Below are 23,206 nucleotides of genomic sequence, written 5' to 3' on the forward strand. Positions count from 1 at the left end.
ATCATGAAATATTTCCATATACCAAATTTAGTTGACATATAGTATCAGAAAAACTTTGAACACTGAACCATGAAAATGAGGACAAGGTCATGACGCCTGCAAGTTCCGTTTACCATGCCAAATATAGTAGCCCTATTGCTTTATAGTATCGGATACCGGTATGTGGTTTGAGCATGAAAACTATCTGACAACCGTGAAAACCTTGCAAGATACGCACATACTAAATATAGTTATCCTTTTACTCATAATAAGAATGAAATTAACATTACAAAATGTTAATTTTCCCCCAGTAGTCATTGAACCATGAAAATGAGATTGAGGTCAATGGACATATGACAGACGAAAATTCATAACTTTAGACATCTATATACAAAGTAAAAAGCATGCACGTCTTCCACCATCTAAAATATAAAGCTAATAAGAAGTTAGCTAACGAAGTCAGAGGCTTGACAAAAAATAATAATTCAGGGGCAATAACTCCCAAAAAGATTATGAAATTTTTCAGAGTATATTGATCTGGTCATGCTGGTAATTTTTGCTATTACAATTTTAATCTTAGACTCTATGAAGATTTAAAACAATAAATGCATTTTCCCCACAAACACATGACATATGTTCTCTTTTTTCTAGACAATCTTATTTAATGGCTTATTGACAGCAACAAAGAAATAAGATGAGATATGTCTTATTTGTTGTAAAATTCGATTATGCAAATGTTGAAATTATAATTGCAAATATTAAAAAAAAAAGTCAATGAACCATGACTGAAGGTGCATGGCTAAACAATTTCCATGGAAATGAGTTGTGTCAATGCTAATACCTAACTGAATACCAAATACCATTGACTTATCATAAGTAGTTTCCTTTAAACAAACCTAAACACAAACTAATACATGGAAACTAAGCAAAATTTCAAAGTCAATAAACTATAACTGAGGGGCAGGATCAACAAATGGCTCCCCATAAGCCGACCTAATCACAAACTAATACATGAAAACTAAGCAAAAGTTTCAGTCAGTGAGAGAGCAGGGGCAAACAATCTCCATGGAAATAAGATATGTCAATGCTTATACCACTACATAACAAAAATCATTAACTTGCCACTAGTGGTTCCCCATAAACTGACCTAATTACAAACTAGTAAATGAAAACTAAGCAAACAATTAAAGTCAATAGACCATGACTGAGGAGGAGAGTCCAAATAATTTCCATGGAAATGAGATCTATACGGGTATTCCAATGTTTATAGCTGCATACCAATTATCATTCACTTACCAGTAGTGGCTCCAAATAAACTGACCTAATCAAAAACAAATACATGAAAACTAAGCAAAAGTTTCAAAGTCTATAGACCATAACTGAGGAAGGGGGCCAAATAATCTCCATGGTAATGAAATGTGTCGATACTAATACAACTGTTTACCAAATATCTTTGACTTGCCACTAGTGGTTCACCATGAACTAGACCCAATCACAAAATAGTACATTATTGACGCTGCCTCCTTTCCTGTCACAGCCGCTAGAAACAGAATACCTGTCTCGCTTTTTGACTCCGTCAAGCAAGACAATAATACATTATTGATGCCACCGCCTGAAACAGCATACCTATGTCTCGCTTTTTGACTCCGTCAAGCAAGACAATAATACATTATTGATGCCAACTTCTGAAACAGCATACCTATGTCTCGCTTTTTGACTCCGTCAAGCAAGACAATAATACATTATTGATGCCACCGTCTGAAACAGCATACCTATGTCTCGCTTTTTGACTCCGTCAAGCAAGACAATAATACATTATTGATGCCAACTTCTGAAACAGCATACCTATGTCTCGCTTTTTGACTCCGTCAAGCAAGACAATAATACATTATTGATGCCACCGTCTGAAACAGCATACCTATGTCTCGCTTTTTGACTCCGTCAAGCAAGACAATAATACATTATTGATGCCACTGTCTGAAACAGCATACCTATGTCTCGCTTTTTGACTCCGTCAAGCAAGACAATAATACATTATTGATGCCACCGCCTGAAACAGCATACCTACATGTATGTCTCGCTTTTTGACTCCGTCAAGCAAGACAATAATACATTATTGATGCCACCTTCTGAAACAGCATACCTATGTCTCGCTTTTTGACTCCGTCAAGCAAGACAATAATACATTATTGATGCCACCGCCTGAAACAGCATACCTATGTCTCGCTTTTTGACTCTGTCAAGCGAGACAAAAACAATAACTTTAAATTTTTTCACAATAGTACATAATGGAATTGAAAGTCGGCCAGGGTGATATTGCCAAAATTTGATGATTTTGTGCATTTTTCAGACATACAAGATTTAGGAACAGTTTTGGAAAACCTTGGAACCAAATTATTCTATTATCAAAATATGCAAAGGTCAATATAAAATCTCTAGCCATAACAAAATTCAGGATCAAGGTAGGCGGCTAAGGAAATTGATGCTTAAGATATATGCTGTTAGAAATTAGGAGAAAATTGGACCAAAAATGACTGTTCAGCATTAATGAATGCATAATTCAGGCGTCTCATCTCCAAAATTTATATTGTTCCGTGCATATTATTTCTATGTAAAATATGCAATATTTTGATCTGCTTTAAAAAATATTTTTAAAATGTTACAATCTGATACAATTATCATTGGTATGCATTATTTTTCAAATGATAATAATTTATTTCTCAAAGATCATGTAGTTAATAAACACAAAATTTTCTGAATTTTCAGTATAAATTAAGCCTGGCTTTGCAGTTTAAGAATAGATTCCACAGCCTGCGAAGTTAACGTGTCACAGATTATAGCATTCTGTCCGTCTATTTCAACCTGATAGATCACTTGGTTTCCATCAACTGTTATCTCTTCCTGCGGCAAACTTATTTCATCATACATGATTTCAACCCCCTCTTCATTCAAAATTTGCACAGTCTGACCACCTGTTACATCAAATTCGTTTTGTTCAATGTGGATTACTTTAATTTCATCTGGCATTTCATGTATTTCAGCAGTAGTACTAGCTTCAATTTCCAACTGGAGGTCCTCTTCACTGCGGAAATTTAATTCATAATCATATTCAATAATTTCTACAATTTCAGTGTTTGTTAAATCTGACACTTTATCAATGGTACGGTCCAAGCCTTTGGCTGCACAGTTTTTAAAATGACTGTCCTTCTGAATATGAGCTCGCACTTTAGAAGCTTCTTTGAACGGAATATTACAAACTTTGCACCTGTAACGGAAAGGGGTAACATTGTGTTTCTTTTTATGAGCTTTTAGTTGAGCAACTGTCTCCCATCGTGTTCCACAGATTGAGCAAACATGAGTTCTACTCTCATCATGATTTTTCAGATGCTCTTCATATTCGTTCTGACTTGAGGAGGGTTTTCCACAATGTTCACAAATATAAGATTTAAAACTGAATTCCCCAGCTTTGTCAATGTGGTCTTTAAGAATGTGATATTTTTTGCCTTTGTAGGTACGGAACTCTCTAGGACAATATTCACATTTAAGGAATGGTTGTTTGACATGCACCCTATGGTGCTGTAGTAAAGTCTGTCTCATTTTAAATGAGCGACCACATTGTTCACACACGTACATATTGTCAGACTTCTGTTGATGGGACATCATGTGACGTTTCAATGAACTGCTGTGACGGAATTTCATCTGGCATATGCTACAATCGAATTTCTTTTCTTCAAAATGTATTTCTCTGTGGCGTACTGCATTACATTTGAATCTGAACCATTTCCCACAGATGTCACATATACCTGGCTCTGTCTGGGCTGATAGGGCTTTACCATACCGCTTCTTATGGGTATTGTAAACATGCATTTTGACATACCTCTCAGTTTTAAATTTCTTATTGCACAAGGGACAAGGAACCTCTTTTTCAGTCAAATGGACTTCTTCGTGTCTGGAAAGTTGTGCTTTTGTAGTAAATACACTTCCACATGTATCACACATGAAGTTTTTCTCCTCCTTCACAAGGCATCTGTTACATTCTTCATTAGCTAGAACTCTCCTACAATGGCGACATGGCTTGAAGTCATCATTACCAAGGTCATGCATTCTTCTCATGTGCCTACGAACCAACCAACATTTCTTGGCTTTAGCATTACAAACTCCACAAGACCAGCGACCAGAAGATTGCTTTGTATTTTCACCTGTATCCTCTTTGGTGTCAGATTCATCACCATCAACTTCACCATCATCCTCATCATCATCTTTTATTTCATTTTCTTCATTTTCACCATCTGAATTACTGCCTATAATAGCATCATATAAAATTGATTCATCATTTTCATTGTCTTCTTCAAGTTTTTCCCCTTTTTCAAAAGTGCCCCTTGACCTTTCTTTATTGTTGCTATCTTCTTTCAGGACTTTTACATTTCCTACTTTTTCTATTTCCTCTTCATCATCTACATCGTGCAATTCAAAATCTTTTTTCATCATTTTACTTTTATCTGGTTCAAGGGAATCACCAATTTGGTCTCCATTTATTTCATTTGAATCTTCAAATTTCCTTTTTATACCTCTTCCTTGTTGAATCTGACCTGGTTCCTGTTGATCAGGTTTTTTAACAGATCCAGTTTTAAACTGGTTCTTTGCAAACTTCTTATCTGGTTCTTTATCAAAACTTTTTTTCTTCCCAATTGTCTTTTCTCCAGCAGACGAGAAATTATCTATCATTTCCTGTTTCAGTTTTTGCCTGGATGATCTGCTCCCTGCTTTTACCAAAGTATCCTTGTCTACATTACTCTTGCTTACATGTAAACCACCATATGAGTCATCAAGATCTTCTGGTTCTTTCTTAATTTCTACTTCTTGAAAGTCTTCCTGCAACCATTTAGGTAGGACAACTTTTCTTCCACTACGTGATGTCAGAACTGCACTGGTTTTTGATGATTTTGGTGTTTTTATATCTGTAGATTTTTTACCTGTTTTATTTGTCAATTTCTTGTCTATTGTACTAATCTGTTCGTCAAGGGTTTCTACTGTTTTTTGTAACTCCTGTGTTTTTCTCAATTCATTATCTGTAATTCTGGCTTTGTCCTGAAAGACGATGAAACAAGATGAATCATCTCATTATGGCAATCTAAGTAAAACACATCTTTAATTCAATGTCAGACCTCATAAATTTACAGGTTAATGATGTAACATATAAATTTAATTAGAAAATTTTCATGACCTGTTTATTTTTGCAAATTTCACAATTAATGAATGCACAGTAGTCATGGTAGTTGATTTAAATGTAACAAGAATTCTGAGAGTAATGCAAGACAATACACAATAACAATTGATCTATAATATGTAATCATCAGATTAAGACTAAAAATTCAAACTTGATCTCTTACTTGTCAGATTAACTATCAGAAAAGAATTAAATATGGACCTGATCTGTAACTTGTTATGATAATACTATTTACCAATTATGAAATCAACTACTATTTGAGCAATTTACTCTGCACAAAATCATAAGACCAGAAAAAAAATAAAGATTGATCTGTAACATGTCATGATAAAATAATACACCAAATATCAAATTGATATTTTTAAACACAAAGAAAAAAAATGTGGAAAACTGAATTGGTGGACTGATGGTACATGATTAACACAGAATGTTTTAAAATAAACATGGTCAGTCTTGTAACATTTGATTGTTTTGCAGCAATATTGCCGATATAAGTGATATAGAATGTATCAATATACCCTTCACAGTTTCCCTGAAAGGAGTGGAGAGTATAAAATTAAAGGCATTTTATGTATACCTCTTTCTTTGGTCTTCCTATTCTCCTTACTGTCTTACACACTGTTTCTATCTTTCTATCGCTCAGGTCACTGCATAATTCAGGTTCATCATCAAACTGTTCAGGAATGTGTGTAAATAAAGAAGAAGCTTCTTGACTGGCTGAAAGACAATTTTCTTTTTCTGACTGAGGCGCTTTCTCATAAGACTCTGTGGCAGCCTCTTTCTGAGCAACAGTTTCTGTTTCTGCTACAATATTGTTAGAGAAAGATAATGTTTTATTTTCAGAACTTTCCTGTTCCATTAGTTCTGTTTGGATCAATTCTGTTGGAGATAAATCTAGTTTGTCATTTTCAACATTTCTCATTTCAATAGAAGAAGTGTCCACATTCACATTCTCTGATAGTTTAGTATAAATCTTCTGTTCTGTTTTATATTCAATTTCTTCTCCACCATAATGATCTGTAAAAGGTTAAAGGTTATATCACTGAATATTATAATGTAATTGAGATGTAAAACTAGTTTTGATTGGATGACTACTGCAATCAATTTAACTGTTAGCAGACAGCTAAAGTCATTAGTATTGGCATTGTGCAATTGCAGGTATAGGTATGTTCTGTTATATTAATATTGCATAATAATAGGAATACACATTTAACAGTTCTTACATGAAGTATTTTCACTATTTGTGAGTCATAATTTCAAATACATGTAACTATTTAATCCGCAGCAAGTCTCCAGGAAAATTACATTTGTAACTGTTAAATCCCCAATATATGGTCTTCAAATACATGACTTTTCCTGTAATTTCTATCTTTTAATGATTGATGGGTGCTAAACATACAGGACCAAATATAACAGATTTATTTTTTATGTATTATCAGAAAAACAGTTTGAAGAAATATTAGAATACTTTACTAGACGAGGGTATAAATGTTAATTTTGTTCCACAATCAGCATAATAAAAAAATAATTACAGAAGTTATTTCCTTTCATAATGTAAATTCAGAGAAATTTCACTCAAGTGTACTAGTCTTGCCAGATTTTTTAGAAATTTATATCAAAGGTTCATACCAGCAAAATTAACACTTATAATTTTTCTTCAGAAGTTATGTCCTTTAGAAATGTAAATTCTGCCATAAATTAAAAATTGCGTTGCAAGTGTTCTGAAGTGTGATAAATTTTAGCTAGAATCTTCAGAGATATATTTCAAATGTCTGAAAAAAAGATAAGACTATTTTGTTTTTTAGCATCAAGACAAAAAGACACATTAGTATATGGTTGGAAGGACAGAGGGATGAACAGACAATAAAGTAAAACCTTTATCCAGTGTATTATCCAACTAGATTGAACAAAAATATTCCAACATTATAATTTAATCGCCTGAATTTTGTGAGGTAGTTTCAGAATAATATATCTTAGTGTATAACTCAATTCTATCATAAAATAAAAGTTGTTTTTGTTGCTGTTAGCACAATACTCTTTCAACCATTTGACACTGTTTGAAAGTGAATTTATTTTGAATGATTCATCATCCTTCTACCATAACAAAAAGTGATCTGAGTTTTGTCAGATCATTTTTATCAGATTGGAAACCTAGGGGATTTACTTTAAAGTGAGGTAAGACCCTGTTTAAAAAGAAACACAATGACATATCATTACCTTTAACAAATTTACTGAACATTTTCAGGATACTACTCTCTCCAGAATCCACCATTAATTGCTGGTTCAGAAAATCCATTCCAATTTGTGTTCCCACACAGTGTGATGTCTTACTGTGTGTATTCATTGTCACAAACATAAAATCATCATTCTGACTTGTTAAGTTTTCACACTGGAAGTAAATATCCATAAATATTATATAGGTCGTTCTATTCATATATGCATAAATACTATATATGTCTATATATTTATGGTGCATGTAAACCAAAAATAAAAACCTTATCATATATGTCATGTGTATGTATTATGTACATATAGCTATCTTGATTAGGCTTTTTCATGGAGATATTTTTAGATTTGACCAATATTAATTGAAAACCTTAACTGTGAAATTAAATTGACATCAGATTAGTATGATTCAACCAACTACCGTTTCACATATTTCATCTTAAGGGCATTCGATACAGTTACAGGGGAGGTAACGACGTTGCTAACATAAAATGTTATTTTCGCGACCTCAAACTATGACATATCGGGAAAAGATGCATTTTTCGATTGATTTTTATCATTTAAACTGATTTAATTTGAAAACGAGTGCATAAATGGATAAATGGATAAATTAATTTCTCAACCATACATATTGAAGTCTTGAGTTCTTTAATACATTGACATGTAAAAGAGATCTAAGAAAAAAGATTTTGTTTTGGCCATGGCAACCATGTTTGTTGATAGATCAAAACTTCGGATACAATTTATAAACTAGATACCCTAAGGAACATTCAGTTAAAGTTTGGAAGTATTTGGCCTGGTAGTTTCAGAGGAGAAGATTCTTGAAATATCAAATAGTTTACGACGACGGACGCCAAGTGATGGCATAAGCTCACCTGGCCCAAAGCTAAAAAGCACTTTAATTTTAATCAAAAACTATATACATTGGAATCATTGAAATGTGTGTATGCATGCATGTAGATAAGGGAGATAATTAGCTTCTTTGAGTTTCATGTTGACAAAGAATGAAGCAAATTATCTCTCTTTTCTTAGTGAAAATATACAGGAAGCTTCAAAGGTTATATTTTTGAATCAGTGTAAAGTAAGCTGTTGATTGTACATGCACTAGCTAATTATGTCCCTTATCTGAGAAAATCTATTCATAAATGATATATTTGCTCTGATGTCTCAAGTGATTTTAATACTTTTGTAAAAAAAAGACCAATCTTATCATAATTCAATAAATATAATAAAACTGAGAATGGAAATGGGGAATGTATCAAAGAGACAACAACAGGACCATAGATAAAACAACAGCAGAAGGTCACCAACAGGTCTTCAATGTAACGAGAAATTCCCACACCTGGAGGCGTCCTTCAGCTGGCCTCTAAACAAATATATATATACTAGTTCACTGATAATGAATGCCATACTAATTTCCAAATTGTACACAAGAAACCAAAATTAAAATAATACAAGACAATAACATGAATGTGGCATGAGTGCCAATTTGCATTAAAGTCATAATGTATACCGGTATTTATATGTAAAGTTTATTCAACTTTCATATATATATACATGTCACAAATATATAAATACATTGTATATATTCAAAAATTAAAAAAAAAGATGTGGTATGTGTTGCCAATGAGACAACTCTCCACACTCTCCACAAGATACCACACAGTCAGCTATTAGAGGCCCAAAAATGAAAGGCCCTGAATAAGTCAAAGTAAAGAAGCGGTAAGCTATCATTTGATTGAATCAGACGTCGTAGCTGGTTATAACTATAGATCTCTCCTATTTTAAAAAGATTTAGTAACTTCTTTTTCAACCATGGCTTTTTAAACCACAAGTTATTTCTTTTTAGGGGCATTGGTAGCCAAGTGGTTTTAGTACTATATTCCTGTAAGATTGTGAGTTAAAATTTATGTTTGTTTGAAATTTCCAATAGGGAACATATATAATATCAATATTGTAGTAATAATGGTAATAAACCATTATTTTAAACGTTTTGGATGCTGGCCCTTACCAGTGAGTGGTTCTCTCCAGCTTCCTCCACCAATAAAATTTGACAGGTATGAAAAAGCACAAAAGTGCTCAAAGTGGTGTTAAACACCAATCAATTAATACAAAATTTAACATTTGTTAGTTGGGAAAAAAATCTTGTCAGACTAACATTTGTATTTAGAAACCATGGGCATGCTAACTAAAATAAGTCTTTTTAAAAATAAAAACTATGTGTACATACAGCATTTTCTATCTGCTTTAGGTAACAATTTCTATCTTTAGCTGTCTCCATGTCGACCTGCTGATGTATTTAAAGACTAACTGAATATTCAAGATCTTTCTAAGTTTGATTCTCCATGACCTTGATGACCTGAAAATTTAAAAAAGTAACTTAGTTGTAAATTAAAACAGATGCTCCACAGGGCGCAGCTTTACATGACCGCAGAGGTCAAACCTTTAACATAATTTTCAATAAGTCATGTAAGTGTAAGGGAGGTAATCAAGTAATCAAACATATATATATATAACAGTTTTCTTTAAATATTGAATTGGATTACCCCCCTTACACTGCTTTTTAATTGTCTAAATTGTTCTTTAAGAACCAGAAAAACTCTTGTTCCCCCCTTTTTTTGCCCCTAATTGCTTAAAGATTTGATCCATTACCCTCTGTAACCATCCCTTTGTAGTATGGAAACTTGTGGTATAATTTCAGAAAGAGATATAAACTTACATGTACACACAAGTTATTGACTGAAAACTACAAAAATGCGTATTTAGGTCCCTCACTTATTGAAACCCCCTTGGAACAAAAACTCCAAAACTCTATTCCAGCCTTTCCTTTGTAATAAGGAACCTTGTAGTATAAGTTCAGAGAAATCCAAACACTTAAATACAAGTCTGTAAACTAGAACCAGGTGCTCTGCAGGGCACAGCTTTATATGACCGCAGAGGTCGAACCCTGAACAGTTGGGGCAAGTATGGACACAACATTCAAGCTTGATACAGCTCTGAATTTGGATTGTGATCAAATTTTTGACATAATATGAGTTTCTGACACAACACAAATGTCAAGAACTTACAAACCTATTGCACAATATCATGAATATAATTGGGAAATTAACGATTTTTTTCTTCAAACTTTTAAAAAATTTGGATTTTTGAGAAATTTGGGGAAAAAAAACTTTTTGCGCCTAATTTAAAAATTATTGAGCTATAACCCCCAAAATCAATACTAACCCTCCCATCATGATATGGAAACTTGTGGTACAATTTCATAGAGATTCATACACTTAAACAGATGCAAGTTATTGTTTGAAAACTACAAAAATGTTTCTTTTGGGCCCCCTTTTTGACCCCTAGCTCCTAAACTGTAGGGAACATAACCCCCAAAATAAATCCCAACTTTTCTTTATTAATATTGAACCTACTGGTAAAAAGTTGGATCCATTCACTAAAACAAAAGTTATTGTCCAGAAACAAAATGAGTATTTGGACAACAATGCAGATGAAGACGACCCAGAAAACATGATACCATAATATACAATTTATGGAAATAGTTTCAGCCATACGCATCTGCAGGTCTGTAATGGTTTGTCAATGTTCAATTCATCCCATATTCAAATAAAAATGCGTCTTTTTTGGCGCCTTTTTCCTTAATATTTAGAAATATTAACCCCAAACTGACACCAAGCCTTCCCTTCATGAATGGAAACTTATGGTACGTATACAATGTAAGAGAGATCCATACATTTTTTTGAACAGGTAAACACAAGTTATTTTTTTGAACTTCAAAAATGCTTGTTTTTGGCCCTATATTCCTAGACTGTTTGCCCCATAACGCTTAAAATAAATCTAAACCTTCTACTTAATGGTATGAACATTGTGGTACAATTTCAGAGTAATTGAAATACTTATACACAACTCATTGTCCTGAAACTAGATAAATGTATGTTTTGGGTCCCTTTGGACCCCTAATTCAAAACCAATTGGACCATAACCCATCAAAATCAATCCCAAACTTCCTTTTGTGGTTAAAAACATTGTGTTAAAATTTTATCTATTTCTATACCGTATATATTCTTATTCTAAACATGCTAAAGTTGTGTTTAAATTTCATAGATTTCTATTTACTTTTACTGAAGGTTAGAGTACAAAAAAACAAATGTCTTCGGACGACAACGAGGCAGACCCCGACGCCATCTTTTCAATTTTTGCGGTCGTATAAAAATCAAAAATTTTCTTTAGATATTTACTTGATCTGAACATGCTGAATATTAATTTTGGCCAAATTCTGTTCATGACAATCTATGAAAAAAAAATTAGCAACCATTTGATTTTTCTGGGGTGGCTATGTTTTTTTTGGAAAAAAAAGTTTGTTTCCAGTTTCTTGAGAAAAAAAGATGTAGTTAAAAGTTGAAGTTTATTATCTTTTTAAATTTCAGTAATTAGATTCAATATCTGACCATATCATGTATGATCTGAGGTAAGATATTTGTATCTACACCCTCACTTTATTCACAATATAGTGTTAATTCTCTGATGGCATGGCGTCACCTTCATTCTTCGTCAGATTGGGTTACAGCGTCAAACTTAGGCATTAATGCATTAAAACCCATTTCCTATTTTTCAAATTGAATAAATGTTATAGAAAACATTATTTAGGGTTATTTGGGGTAAAGTTTTGAAAGATAATTGAGGCAAAAGTACAAACCGAAATTCCAAAGTCACTTTAGTATCTAAATATGAAACAAGACGATTAGGAAATGGTTATTTTCCGGAAAATAGAAACTTTCAGTGCAGTTTTTTTTACTTATAATCATGATAATATTATCATAAAAAATAAACACCAACTCATCATTAAGATATTGATTTGAAATCAATTTCTGAAAGAATAAAAGGTATGCCAATTAAAAGCAATTTTATGATATTGTAAACCGCAAATAATTTACCCGTTTCGTCCCGGATATTAGCCAACTTCCTCAGCAGAAAATATCTTTGAGCGCCATACTTCCTCCACTTGATAGTAGTTTTCATATGGTAAATTAAGGTATCAAACACATTGCATGCACTGGCAGTCCGCAGTTTTTACCAAAATTATCCAGAAATGGTAAATGTCAAAACAAGAACATACAGGCGGTTGTTTATATTGTTACAAGAACATTGTAACTAGAGTAGATGACCCACATTTACAAAAATTTGTTCTGGGGAGAAAATGAGGGTCAGTAAGGGTACAAATAAAACAATTTTTTAATTTTTTTTGGAGAAAAATCAGTTCTGTTCTACAAAGAATTGTGTTTTCAACCTGTAATTAATGTTTTTTTCACATTCTGTATAATCTAATATGAGGCAGGCATTACATAATGGGGACGAAGTCTGTATTAATTTTCTTTTTAATCCCAACATGTCGGTGAAAGAAACAGAAATACTCATCTCATCATCTTCCAATAATGGTCAGGAGTCGTAGACGACTGCATATTGACCAGGCGTAGGTCTGAGGGAGCCACTCTCCACACAGGTTTTATATGTACAAATAAAAAAGATTGTATTTACAGTTAAAACTATCTACATCAAATGGTGGTTTACTGTATTTCTGTTTCTTTTAGTTCACAAACATTGTCAAAATCCAATAAAATGGGACATTACTCTTACGATTTTTCTGTAGTTTTTCCAATTTTGCGATAAAAACTACGCTATTAAGGTCAAAGTCAAATAGTTACGGATTCCTAAACATCCCCTTCCAATTTTGTAAAACACGGATTTTTATTATTACTTTTCCGTCCTGGTCCGATATTAAGAAAACGCCAATGTAATGCTTCCGGTTTCTTGGGGGTTATCAACCTATTGTTGGGAACTAACTGACTTTCGAAGAGGCAAACTTGCATTTTATGAAGTAGCTTTCCCCTTTCTCTACTTCTTGACAAGTCGAGAACATCTGAACAATTAATGATTGGAATACATACATGTTCTACAGAGCTCCAGATAAGCTGCGTATTCGCGTGATCACGCAATACAAATATTAGAAAACCCAATGCAATTGTCCATTGCAGGGTTCAACAACCCAATTAATTCAATGGAAAACCCAATTAAATGCCAAAACCATGAGTTCTCAACCCTTTTATTGACTACCGTTTGCGTTATTTACCCTTATCTGTTTTAAGTCGTCGCGTAAACTATTTTTATAATATTTATAATTGGAAATTTCCTGTCGTTCTAAAAATAGATCCCTGCATCAAGTACCTGAAATGGGTCCCTGTTTGAGTTTTCCCTTGCTCAATAGGTACACGTGTTTTTGTAAACATTTCGATCTTCTCGGTGTTTATCTAATGTAGTCATATTTTTTTCGCATTGCTCGGGATTTATCATAACATACATTGAATTAAAACGAAAGTGAATGTCCGGTAAAAATATTGAATAGAAGCATGTTTTCGGCTTCTTTTGAAAAGCTGAGGGAAAGTTATGATGATAACTAGACTCAGCCAGTGTTTTTAGAAAGCGTCCATCAAATGCACGGGCGTGTGTGCGTACCATAACGAGAACATTGCTAATAAACACGGGGTTTCATCAAAATCGAAATCAGTTGAAAAAAGTGAAAGGCCAAATCAATTATGAAATGGTAAAGCATCAGAACCAAAAGTTCTAAATAAAAGACAACTTAACCCAGATTTATGTAAATTGAATAAAACAAAATCATTCAAGTATAATTAGAGTTTATATACTATTTTTCATTTTACGGTTAACTAATAAATACACATTACCATGCACACAGGCACTGCACTGGTTCAGAATTTATTATATGAAGGTATAAGACGAGTGCCTGTGAATACACATATCCGTTTTTGTGAGAAAATACAAAACTGGCAAAATGTTTGAAACGGGACACAATTTAAACCTTCAACTGCTCCTCAGTGAATAAACCAAATAAAACAGCTAGCAAATACCCTAACCATAACCCCAAACCAAATAAAACAGCTAAACAAAGAAAGAAACATATTTCAGATGGAAAACAATTGGGGTTGATATTGCCCAAATATTCAATATTGTGTCGATGAAAAAACCCAATTCATTAAAGAGGTTCAATGGTGGTGAAAAACCCAATTTGATATTAACCTGAGTGGTGAATTAGAATTGATAATGCAATTAAAAAACTTTATCACCCAATTGGTGTCTTCCTCCTATTCCCACTTTTTAAAAATACTATTCCTTCTATTCCCACTTGCAAGTAACAATAGATGTTTTGATAAATAATTTGTTTTTATAACAGTCAGGGTTAATTAGAATTTCACCAAAGATTTACCTGTATTTTTTTTTTAAACATAACATATTTGGTACACTGTTTAGGTATTATACCCTGTTTATTTGTAATATGTTTCTTTTTTCCTCAAATAAATACTTAAAATAGAGAAAATTTATGATACATAGAGTTAGATTTATTTTTAAACTTTTGAATTTGTAATTAGAAATAAAGAAAAATTATGATAAATAGATTGAAGTCATATTTTTTTTTTTATTTTTGAATTTGTAACTTTTAAAAAATTGTCTGCTTTACTAATAAATCATGATATAAATAATATTATAACCAAGTATAATCTTATATATATATATATCTTTATTCTCACAAACAAAATTACAGAAAGGTATAGAGATAATTATACATAATTCAATACAATTACATAAATAAAAAATGTACGAAAGTAGATAGAGGCATTCACAATTGTTCACCCAGAAAAGTTCAATTTGTTATTGATCTCCTTAGTAAGTTTACAAAGTTCGTTCAGTTCTGTACATTTTGGAGAATTCATTAAGCCATAAAACTTCAATGTGTTTGTTCTATTTCTATTGTAAAATGCAATTCATTGTTTTCTACAATTATCGAAAGCTGAACAATTAAAAATATAATGGTATTCATCATCTATGGCATCTGAATTACACAATACACATTTTTTGTTTTCTCTTTCTAAGTTTTGCCATCTTCCAGTATCTATTGGAGATTTCATGTTTAAAGTTCAAAATTTAAGAAATAAGGATACATTGTATCTGCCGGTCATCCAAAATAAATATTTCTCAAACTCCAAAGTAACTTTAAATAAACGATAATTTAATTCTTTGGTGATTCCTGTTGGCTAAAGATGTGGAATAAAAGTATAATAATTACTTGGACCAATAATCAAAGATATAAAATAATGGATGAAAACTGTTAACTTTACTTAATTATTTATTTTATTTAAAAAAAACAGAATTCATACAGATGCAAAAATAACTTATTACCTGTTCTAATAAGAAAGAAAAAACACTGGTCAAGTAACAGTTGATTAAAAAATGTTTGTACAGTATAATCCTTTGTTTGCACACGTTTTCTCCCTATTCCCACATGAAGTTTTACCTTTTCTTACCAGATTTATAAAAAGTGGGAATAGAGGGAATGAACCACCCAATTATTTAAGAAAATGGTGGGTAAAAACCCCAATTTGTAAATTCTTATCTGGAGCTCTGGTTCTACATGTGAATCTCTATCATTATTCAAAAAACAAATTAGTATCCAAAATAGTAAGGTCCCAGCGTATTATATTATAGGACATAATTTTGGTAAGAATGAATTCAAGTTCATTGAATTTTCACCTATTCGTTCATAATTTAGTAGACTCTCTAAAATGTCGTTGTGGTGATGTAGAAACAAATTCTCACTTCCTCAATCCTGTCATCTTGTTCCATCATACACTGTGACATGACTTTTTTTTCTTTCCTATTGAAAGATGAAGCATTAACATCAAGGGTTAAAACGTTTACTTTTAAAAATATGTTTCTGCACCAAATTAAATAAAAGACTATTTTGCTCATCTGAGAGTACTGTTGATCAAAAAAGCAAAGTTTTTGTGTTAATTTGGACAGGAAGAACTGAAACAAAATCTAATAGTTCATGAAAGAAAGAAAAAAAATATATCCCTCAAAGACGTCATAATTTTTTGGACTAGGAAGGAAGCATCTCAAGGTAACCAAATGGCCCTCAACAATGAGCAAAACAAATACCACAAAGTGGTCAAAGGCCTAAATATGACAAATAATTCCCCCAAAAACAAACTTGCAGCCTTATTTAAATGGATGTACAAAACAATAAACAAATATGATATTCATTTAAAGTACACACCATTCTATATTTATGATATTGTAAATAATTCTTAGAAGACAATGAGGCCATAATAAATAATAGGTTTGTTTGCCCAAACGCTACCTACCCAGAAAAAAGCTGCCTACTCAAATTCTTTTATTGTCCTGATCATGCTGATTTGAAGAAGTTTTTTTTTTAATCAAATAGGCATGAAGACTAATGAACATCTGATACTACAATTTCTTTTCTTGAAAAAAAAAAAAAGAAAATGCCTACCTTCCTACCCAGTGTCTCAACCTTTGGGTAGGGTTTGTGAAAACCAAAATATTTTTAAGTGTGGCCTGATTGTCAAACTTAAACTATTTTACAATGTACCTTGGAACATGTTAGAAACCACCATTTAAATGTATTTGCATTATTTGTATTTATATTTTTTATCGTGCTTTTTTCAGTTGACCTGACATATATACTAACAGAAAATGAATGAGCTGAACCAGCTAAAAAACAAGATTAATGACGTAGTAAGTACAAGATATGTCTAAACACCTCACTACACATCTACAAGTGTTAAAATATACTGCACCTCACTACAAGTCACCATAATTATAAAAATTGTACATGTTAAACACGTGCTCAATATCCATGCTTTTTTGTTGATTGTTTACTATAAGGTGACAATCTGTAAACTTCCGAGTCAAAACATGGCATTTAATGAGCTGCCATATTTTTATCATAACAGACAGAGAGAAAATAACTTGATGATTATACCATATATATTTGCGTAAAAAATTATTAAATCCTACACAGAAGACTTCAGTTTATGATATATATATGCAATTTTGCATTGGTTCAAGAATTGGATAAACATTATTCTTCATCAGTCACTCGTTTCATATGACTTTGATATAATCCTGATAAAAAGGCAAACATTACAGTAGCAGGGCAAGTAATAAGGCATCCAGATTCCCACAGCTTTCCTAATGATAAGCATCAACAACTTGTGGAAAAATCACTATTTTTTACACACATTTTTTTTAAGGGTCCTCTTGTATTTGTTGTATTTGTCTTATTATCCATCTGATGAGCATGGTGAGTTTTTTCTAGTGATTTTTATACAACCACAATTTTTTTTAGCCTTTTTCTAGTGACTTTTATACAACCACAAAAAAAATTAGGTCGTATAATGGTATCAAGTCATTGCCAGTGTCGTCCAAAGAGGGTTGATTTCCTGATAATAGCTTAAGTAAAAGTAAATTGAAATCAATAGAACTGTTACACAATGTTTATAATCACAAAAATCAAATCATATAGCAATTAGGGTGAACAAATTGGGGAAAACAAGTTTTTTCTGGTTAAAAATTTAGACAATTCAAATCAGTTTAAGGGGGTAATCCAATTCCATTTAAAGAATATATTGTTATATATATGTTTGATTACCTCCCTTACACTGCTTGAAAATGATGTATTAAGAAATGATGATTGTCTTAAGTTGATTAGCTGTAACTTTATTTTTAGAAGTTACTATTAAATATTTTGTAATGAAGTATGTTATCTATTTTCACTAGTACACATGTTTGTTTAGGGGATAGCTGGAGCATGCCTCTTGGTATGGGATTTCTCACTGTTTTGTAGAGCCATTGGTGGCCTTCCACTGTTTGCTGCTCTTTGATCAGGTTTTTGTCTCTTTTGACACATTCCCTGTTTCCATTCTCAATTTCTGTATATTTATTTCCTTTTTATCCTGTTTACAGTGTAAAGACTTGTCTGAGAGTGGGGAAGAATCAATATTTGTGACAGTGAATATAGAACAGACAACATGTTTTGTTATGGGATCAGATATTGGGCTGAAATGGTTAGACTCTCAGAGCACAATGATCCAAGATTTCTTCCGTTATGTTTCTGGTAAGTTTATTTTGGTGTGAGGAGAAGGTAATAAAGAAGGAGAAATAACAAAGAATTCAGTCTGATGAGTATTCATCATGTTGTAAAATGTTGTATCCTCTGCAAGATAGAATCAATTTTAACAAATCTTTCCAAAGATAATTGATAATGCATTGTTATATTAGCTGTGTTTCTCTTTGTTTTATATAAAGGATCAAGATTGAAAATCAGTGCTTCATCGAATGAGTCACCAAAGAAAGAAAATGAAAATTTGAACCAATCTTTGGATGAAGAGACAAATGAATGGACAATAAAGGAAGAAATAACTGATCCTTCTCAGGAACCTGAAGAATGTTTAAAGACTGGTACAGTTCAGAATACAGGTAAAAATTCAAACTGGTAGACAAAGTTCAAGATAGGAACCAGTATCATACTGAAACAGCACTTTGGTATTTTGAAAAAAATATCAGGATACCAAAAGGTAAGGACTGTTCCATTACATACCGTAGGTGTGAGTGGAAAAGAAGGTAAGGACTGTTCCATTACATACCGTAGGTGTGAGTGGGAAAGAAGGAAAGGACTGTTCCATTACATAGGTGTGGGTGGGTAGGAAGGTGAAAGTAAAATGAAATAAGATTTGGGTTTTTTATGGTACAGTTTTATATGCAGAATCCTATGGTTGTAATTAGGGATGTCAACAAGTACTCCAGTATTCCAGTATTGCTAGGTAGAACTGAGTATCGATTACCAAAATAATACTTGACTAATTGGTGTCCTGTTAAAGAATGTTGTTGCTTTCGTAATCTTAAACAAAATATTTTTATTGAGAGCACCTTCAGGGAAATTAGATATTAATTAAAATCAATAAAAAATTAAATTACGATTTGAATGTTTGCTTGTAACTGTCATTTAAATTTCCTCCAAACAGGGGTAATCTATGAAAAAGAGCACTTTCCCCAGGCTTACAACATATTTTCATCAGCTGAACTGTTAGTTACGTAATTAGTTGAGAAATCACCTGGTCACAAAAAAGGTTGACAAGATAATACTTTTAAATAAGAACAAATGTGTTGCATCCTGTGTTGACTCTCAGAAAATAATTAAAAGCTTCAGTAATTTCCTATCATTTATTGATCATAAAATGTGTTTTTTTACAGTTCCAAAATTACTGTTGTTTGAGGTATTATTTTTCAATACATACTGATTAAATAGTTGATTAGATTATTGCCAGTTTACATACATGTAATTAGTGCATGAAGAAAGTGAGCTATTTATAATAGTATATAATTCCTTTGACTACTTGTATTATCTAGTTCTTGGTAATATTTTTGAGGGCTTTTGTTCATTAAAGACAACAACCATTGACAACCCACAATGCATAAAATTGGTAAAATTTTGTGTTTCCATTTTGTAAATGGTAAACTCAACAAGTACTTAATAAGTAATCCTAACCAGGTTGACATCTCTAGTTATAGTACAGGGATGATTCCACTATATAGTTTAGGGCAGCTTAGCGGCCCTTAAATCGGCCAGTGGCCCTTAAATCAACCAGCGGCCCCCAAAAAATGTACATGAAAATGAATTCCCAATTCAGGAAAATAAAATAAAAATCGATATTTCCGGAAAAGTTTAGAACTGTCATTGATTAAGGCAACTATAATTTTTTATAGTTTGTTGTAAAAACGTTTTATAATCCGGATAAGAATGCTAGCTGTTTACGATCGCATTTTATTAAGGATTTAATTATGTCAGTCAAAATGTGGCACACAATTTTATCAGCCGAATTCATTGATTGATGTGTTATACAAATGTAGGAGTGTTCTATCTTGTAAAAGCAGATCTCAGGTTCATAAAAATGGGTGTCAAAGCAGACCTAGGCAGAGAGAAAATTCAAATTTTGATATAACATTGATTGATAAAGTTTTATAGGCGCCGATCTCGTAAAAGCAGAGCGCCCAACAAAGCCATATATATAATATGATGAAAACTTGTTTTGTAAAAGAAATTATTTCCTCAAAAGACAAAAGTTTAAGCGTTATTTGAAAATAATGTTGATGATAGACTGTTCATGAAATACGATGTCATCATTATGGAACTGTTTCAAAAGTTTTCAAGATGATTCAAAATAATTTTAAAAATCAGTGCTTTAAATACATGAAATATCTTATCAATTAAGTATATGAACTTTTGTAATTGCTTTTCTGAATTCGATAATTGACCAGTCCAATTTGAAATCCATTTGAATCAAGGTAAATTTATAGAGATGACCTGCCCTACTGTTGAAAAAATACCTGATGAATGATTTTTTTAGCGGTTTATTGTTAGCTGAAATATATGTTTTTGTAATAGACCTAGATGACTATAGCTCAGATGATAGACTATATATATAGCTAGTGCATCATCTTCGATGATATTCATGTAATAACAGCAGTCCATCCAGAATTATTCAAATTGTTAAAACTCACATGAACATCAGTGTACAGGTTCAACTTAATAATATATACATTTTCCCTTTTTACAGGAAAATAATGTTATTTCGTCTTAGATTTTATGCTTAAAAAATTCCCAATCAGAATAAAAATTCCCAATTTGATGTTCAAGGGACCCATTTGAAAACACCTGGAATCATCCCTGTTAAGTATATTTTAATGAAAGTATTTGAAAGTTTTGCAATTTGCCATGATTTTAAATGAATTTACACTTGAGCGACAACAGTATAAATGGAATGCACATTATATAAAAGAAGATGTGGTATAATTGCAAATGAGACAACTTACCACAAGAGCCAAATTGACAGAGAAAATAACAACTATAAGTCACTGTATAGCATTATGCAATGAGCAAAGCCCATACCACATTAAGCTTGAATCACTTAAATTCTAGATTATAAAGGTAGATGACTACTGTTTTGACTATTTTCTGAAACAAGTAATTGGAAAAGCACCTTTATATATATGTTAGAACACTGTCTGATTATTTTTATTAAAGAAGAAATACAATACTTTGATATATATATTTAGTTTGTTATTACAGAGACAGAACAAACAGGAGATTTTATATACACAGCAACTAAACAGCAAATAATTGAATGGAGTTTTCAAGAAACCAAGACATTTTATGAACAAGTGAAAAAGCATGGGTATGGAAACTGGAATATCATAAAGGAAGAATTGAACACTTCTAGAACAGTTGAACAATTGAAGGAATGGTGGAAAATCATGATAAAAGACCAATCTTTAATGCAGGAATTTAATTTTGGTATGAGCTTAAATTTAACTGTATATAGTCCCTATTCATAAAACCCAATTGAATGTTGTTCATTTAAAGTTTACTGTAGTAATTAGGGCCCCTTCTACTACATGTACTAGTTAGCAGGTGCTATTAACTTGCCAGAAAATCACTATTCAAGTCCCCAAAAGAATTTTGAAAATCACTAAAACTCGCCAGCTGGCTGACTTCATTGGAAAGTTGAATCATCATCAGTTTAAGGGAGACAACTTGTGTTTTACAAATCAAACAGGTAAACAAAAATGTTGACTGACAAGGAAAATCAAGATTTTTGAAATGACCAAGGAGTATACTATTGACAATTATTAATTAAGCAATAAGGACTTACATTATCAATTATTAATTGTAATGATTATTACTGCAAATTTGAAGAGAATGTAGGAAGTTGTATGATAAAATGCTATCTTGATTTTACAATCACAGCACATAGTCAGTCTAGTTCTTTGATTGTACCAGGGATGTATATATTTTAAGTCCTTGATTGTACAATCACAGTCAGTCTAGTTCTTTGCTCAAGAGACAGATTTGCAATTTATTTGTTACACTGTTTATTTAATTTATATTAAGAAAACTTAGTGATTCATTGCATTATCAATTTTGTTTTAACAAATGCCAAATATTTGTGTATTTACAATCAATTTTAAAAATAAGCCATTTAAGGGGAGATAACTCTTTGAGTACAAAATTTATACTGGACTAAAAATTGTTATGTATAGTAAGAAAACAAGTTTGGTGACACCATTTTTAGTTCACCTTTATTTTCTTCAATGTAGTATAAAACCTATCTTTTTATATTTTATTTTAAAATTCTGTCCAATAGATTCCTTTCTATGCACAATAATGTGTTTTTTCATGATCAATCTAAGCAAATTTTGGCAATTTGAACAACTTGTATCTTGAAAAATAGCACATTGACCCATACTTTTTATTATTTTTTGGAAAAAAAGCATAGTAAAATCTTCATTCAGGCAAAGTATAAAAAAAATCTATATCATGTATATATATGGTAGGTTAAGGGGTGTTCTATTGTTTACAGATCCAGAGATCCATACGGTCACCTATAATTGTTTACATCCACTTATTTTCAACTTTGGTGGAGAATTTATCTCATTGACAATAATACCACTTCTCCTTATTTTTATTTTGAAGATGTGTAACAGTTTTCTGTTTACAATGGAGATGAAGAAGATATTCACTCTCATAAGTTGAAACTGATAACCGCATGGCAAAAACACAAAATTACAACAACAAAAAACACAATATATTTAAGGAATGACTAATTTTTTTTCTGTCTATGTCGAAATAATTGGTGCACACTGAATAAAGCGCATAGCGGGTTATTTAACAGTGTGCACTACATTTTTATGCCCCACCTACGATAGTAGAGGGGCATTATGTTTTCTGGTCTGTGTGTCCGTTTGTCCGTCCGTCTGTCTGTCCCGTTTCAGGTTAAAGTTTTGGGTCAAGGTAGTTTTTGATGAAGTTGAAGTCCAATCAACTTCAAACTTAGTACA

The 23,206-nt window shown here is 32.0% G+C and overlaps 2 protein-coding genes across 7 annotated transcripts in view; one reads left to right on the top strand and one right to left on the bottom strand.

Annotated features, from left to right (window-relative positions):
* Positions 1-2,488: 2,488 nt before the first annotated feature.
* LOC134719070 (zinc finger protein 37-like) lies at positions 2,489-12,479 on the bottom strand. Of its 3 annotated transcripts, none has more exons than XM_063582017.1 (5): positions 12,370-12,479; positions 9,663-9,791; positions 7,424-7,595; positions 5,784-6,223; positions 2,489-5,067 (listed from the first exon to the last, which is right to left on the bottom strand). In XM_063582017.1, exons 2-5 carry the CDS (start codon positions 9,711-9,713, stop codon positions 2,752-2,754), a joined length of 2,979 nt encoding a protein of 992 aa, XP_063438087.1. In that variant the 5' UTR covers positions 9,714-9,791; positions 12,370-12,479; the 3' UTR covers positions 2,489-2,751. The 3 variants fall into 3 exon arrangements, with proteins under 3 accessions (XP_063438087.1, XP_063438085.1, XP_063438086.1); XM_063582015.1 differs by lacking the exon at positions 12,370-12,479 and adding an exon at positions 12,132-12,173; XM_063582016.1 differs by lacking the exon at positions 12,370-12,479 and adding an exon at positions 11,931-11,998.
* The window catches only part of LOC134719069 (PR domain zinc finger protein 5-like), a 31,785-nt gene continuing 20,955 nt past the window's right edge, over positions 12,377-23,206 (top strand). The window contains exons 1-5 of one of the 4 annotated variants that reach the window (XM_063582014.1): positions 12,377-12,527; positions 16,976-17,044; positions 18,275-18,425; positions 18,617-18,787; positions 21,438-21,662. In XM_063582014.1, coding sequence (XP_063438084.1) covers positions 17,003-17,044; positions 18,275-18,425; positions 18,617-18,787; positions 21,438-21,662 — 589 coding nt within the window. In that variant the 5' untranslated portion in view covers positions 12,377-12,527; positions 16,976-17,002. Of the gene's footprint in view, positions 12,528-12,609; positions 12,639-16,975; positions 17,045-18,274; positions 18,426-18,616; positions 18,788-21,437; positions 21,663-23,206 lie in introns of those variants that run through there. The other 3 variants (XM_063582011.1, XM_063582010.1, XM_063582013.1) reach the window with 3 other exon arrangements.

This window comes from Mytilus trossulus, chromosome 5 (genome assembly GCF_036588685.1).
Source record: "Mytilus trossulus isolate FHL-02 chromosome 5, PNRI_Mtr1.1.1.hap1, whole genome shotgun sequence".
NCBI classification, from domain to species: domain Eukaryota; kingdom Metazoa; phylum Mollusca; class Bivalvia; order Mytilida; family Mytilidae; genus Mytilus; species Mytilus trossulus.

Bases quoted from the DNA above. Each gene is read 5' to 3' on its own strand.
- LOC134719070 (XM_063582017.1), bottom strand. From the start codon at position 9,713: ATGGAGACAGCTAAAGATAGAAATTGTTACCTAAAGCAGATAGAAAAT. The intron at 7,596-9,662 runs GTATGTACACAT...ATTTACTTCCAG, and splicing joins TAAAGCAGATAGAAAATGCT to TGTGAAAACTTAACAAGTCA. The intron at 6,224-7,423 runs GTAATGATATGT...AACCTTTTACAG, and splicing joins GTTCAGTAAATTTGTTAAAG to ATCATTATGGTGGAGAAGAA.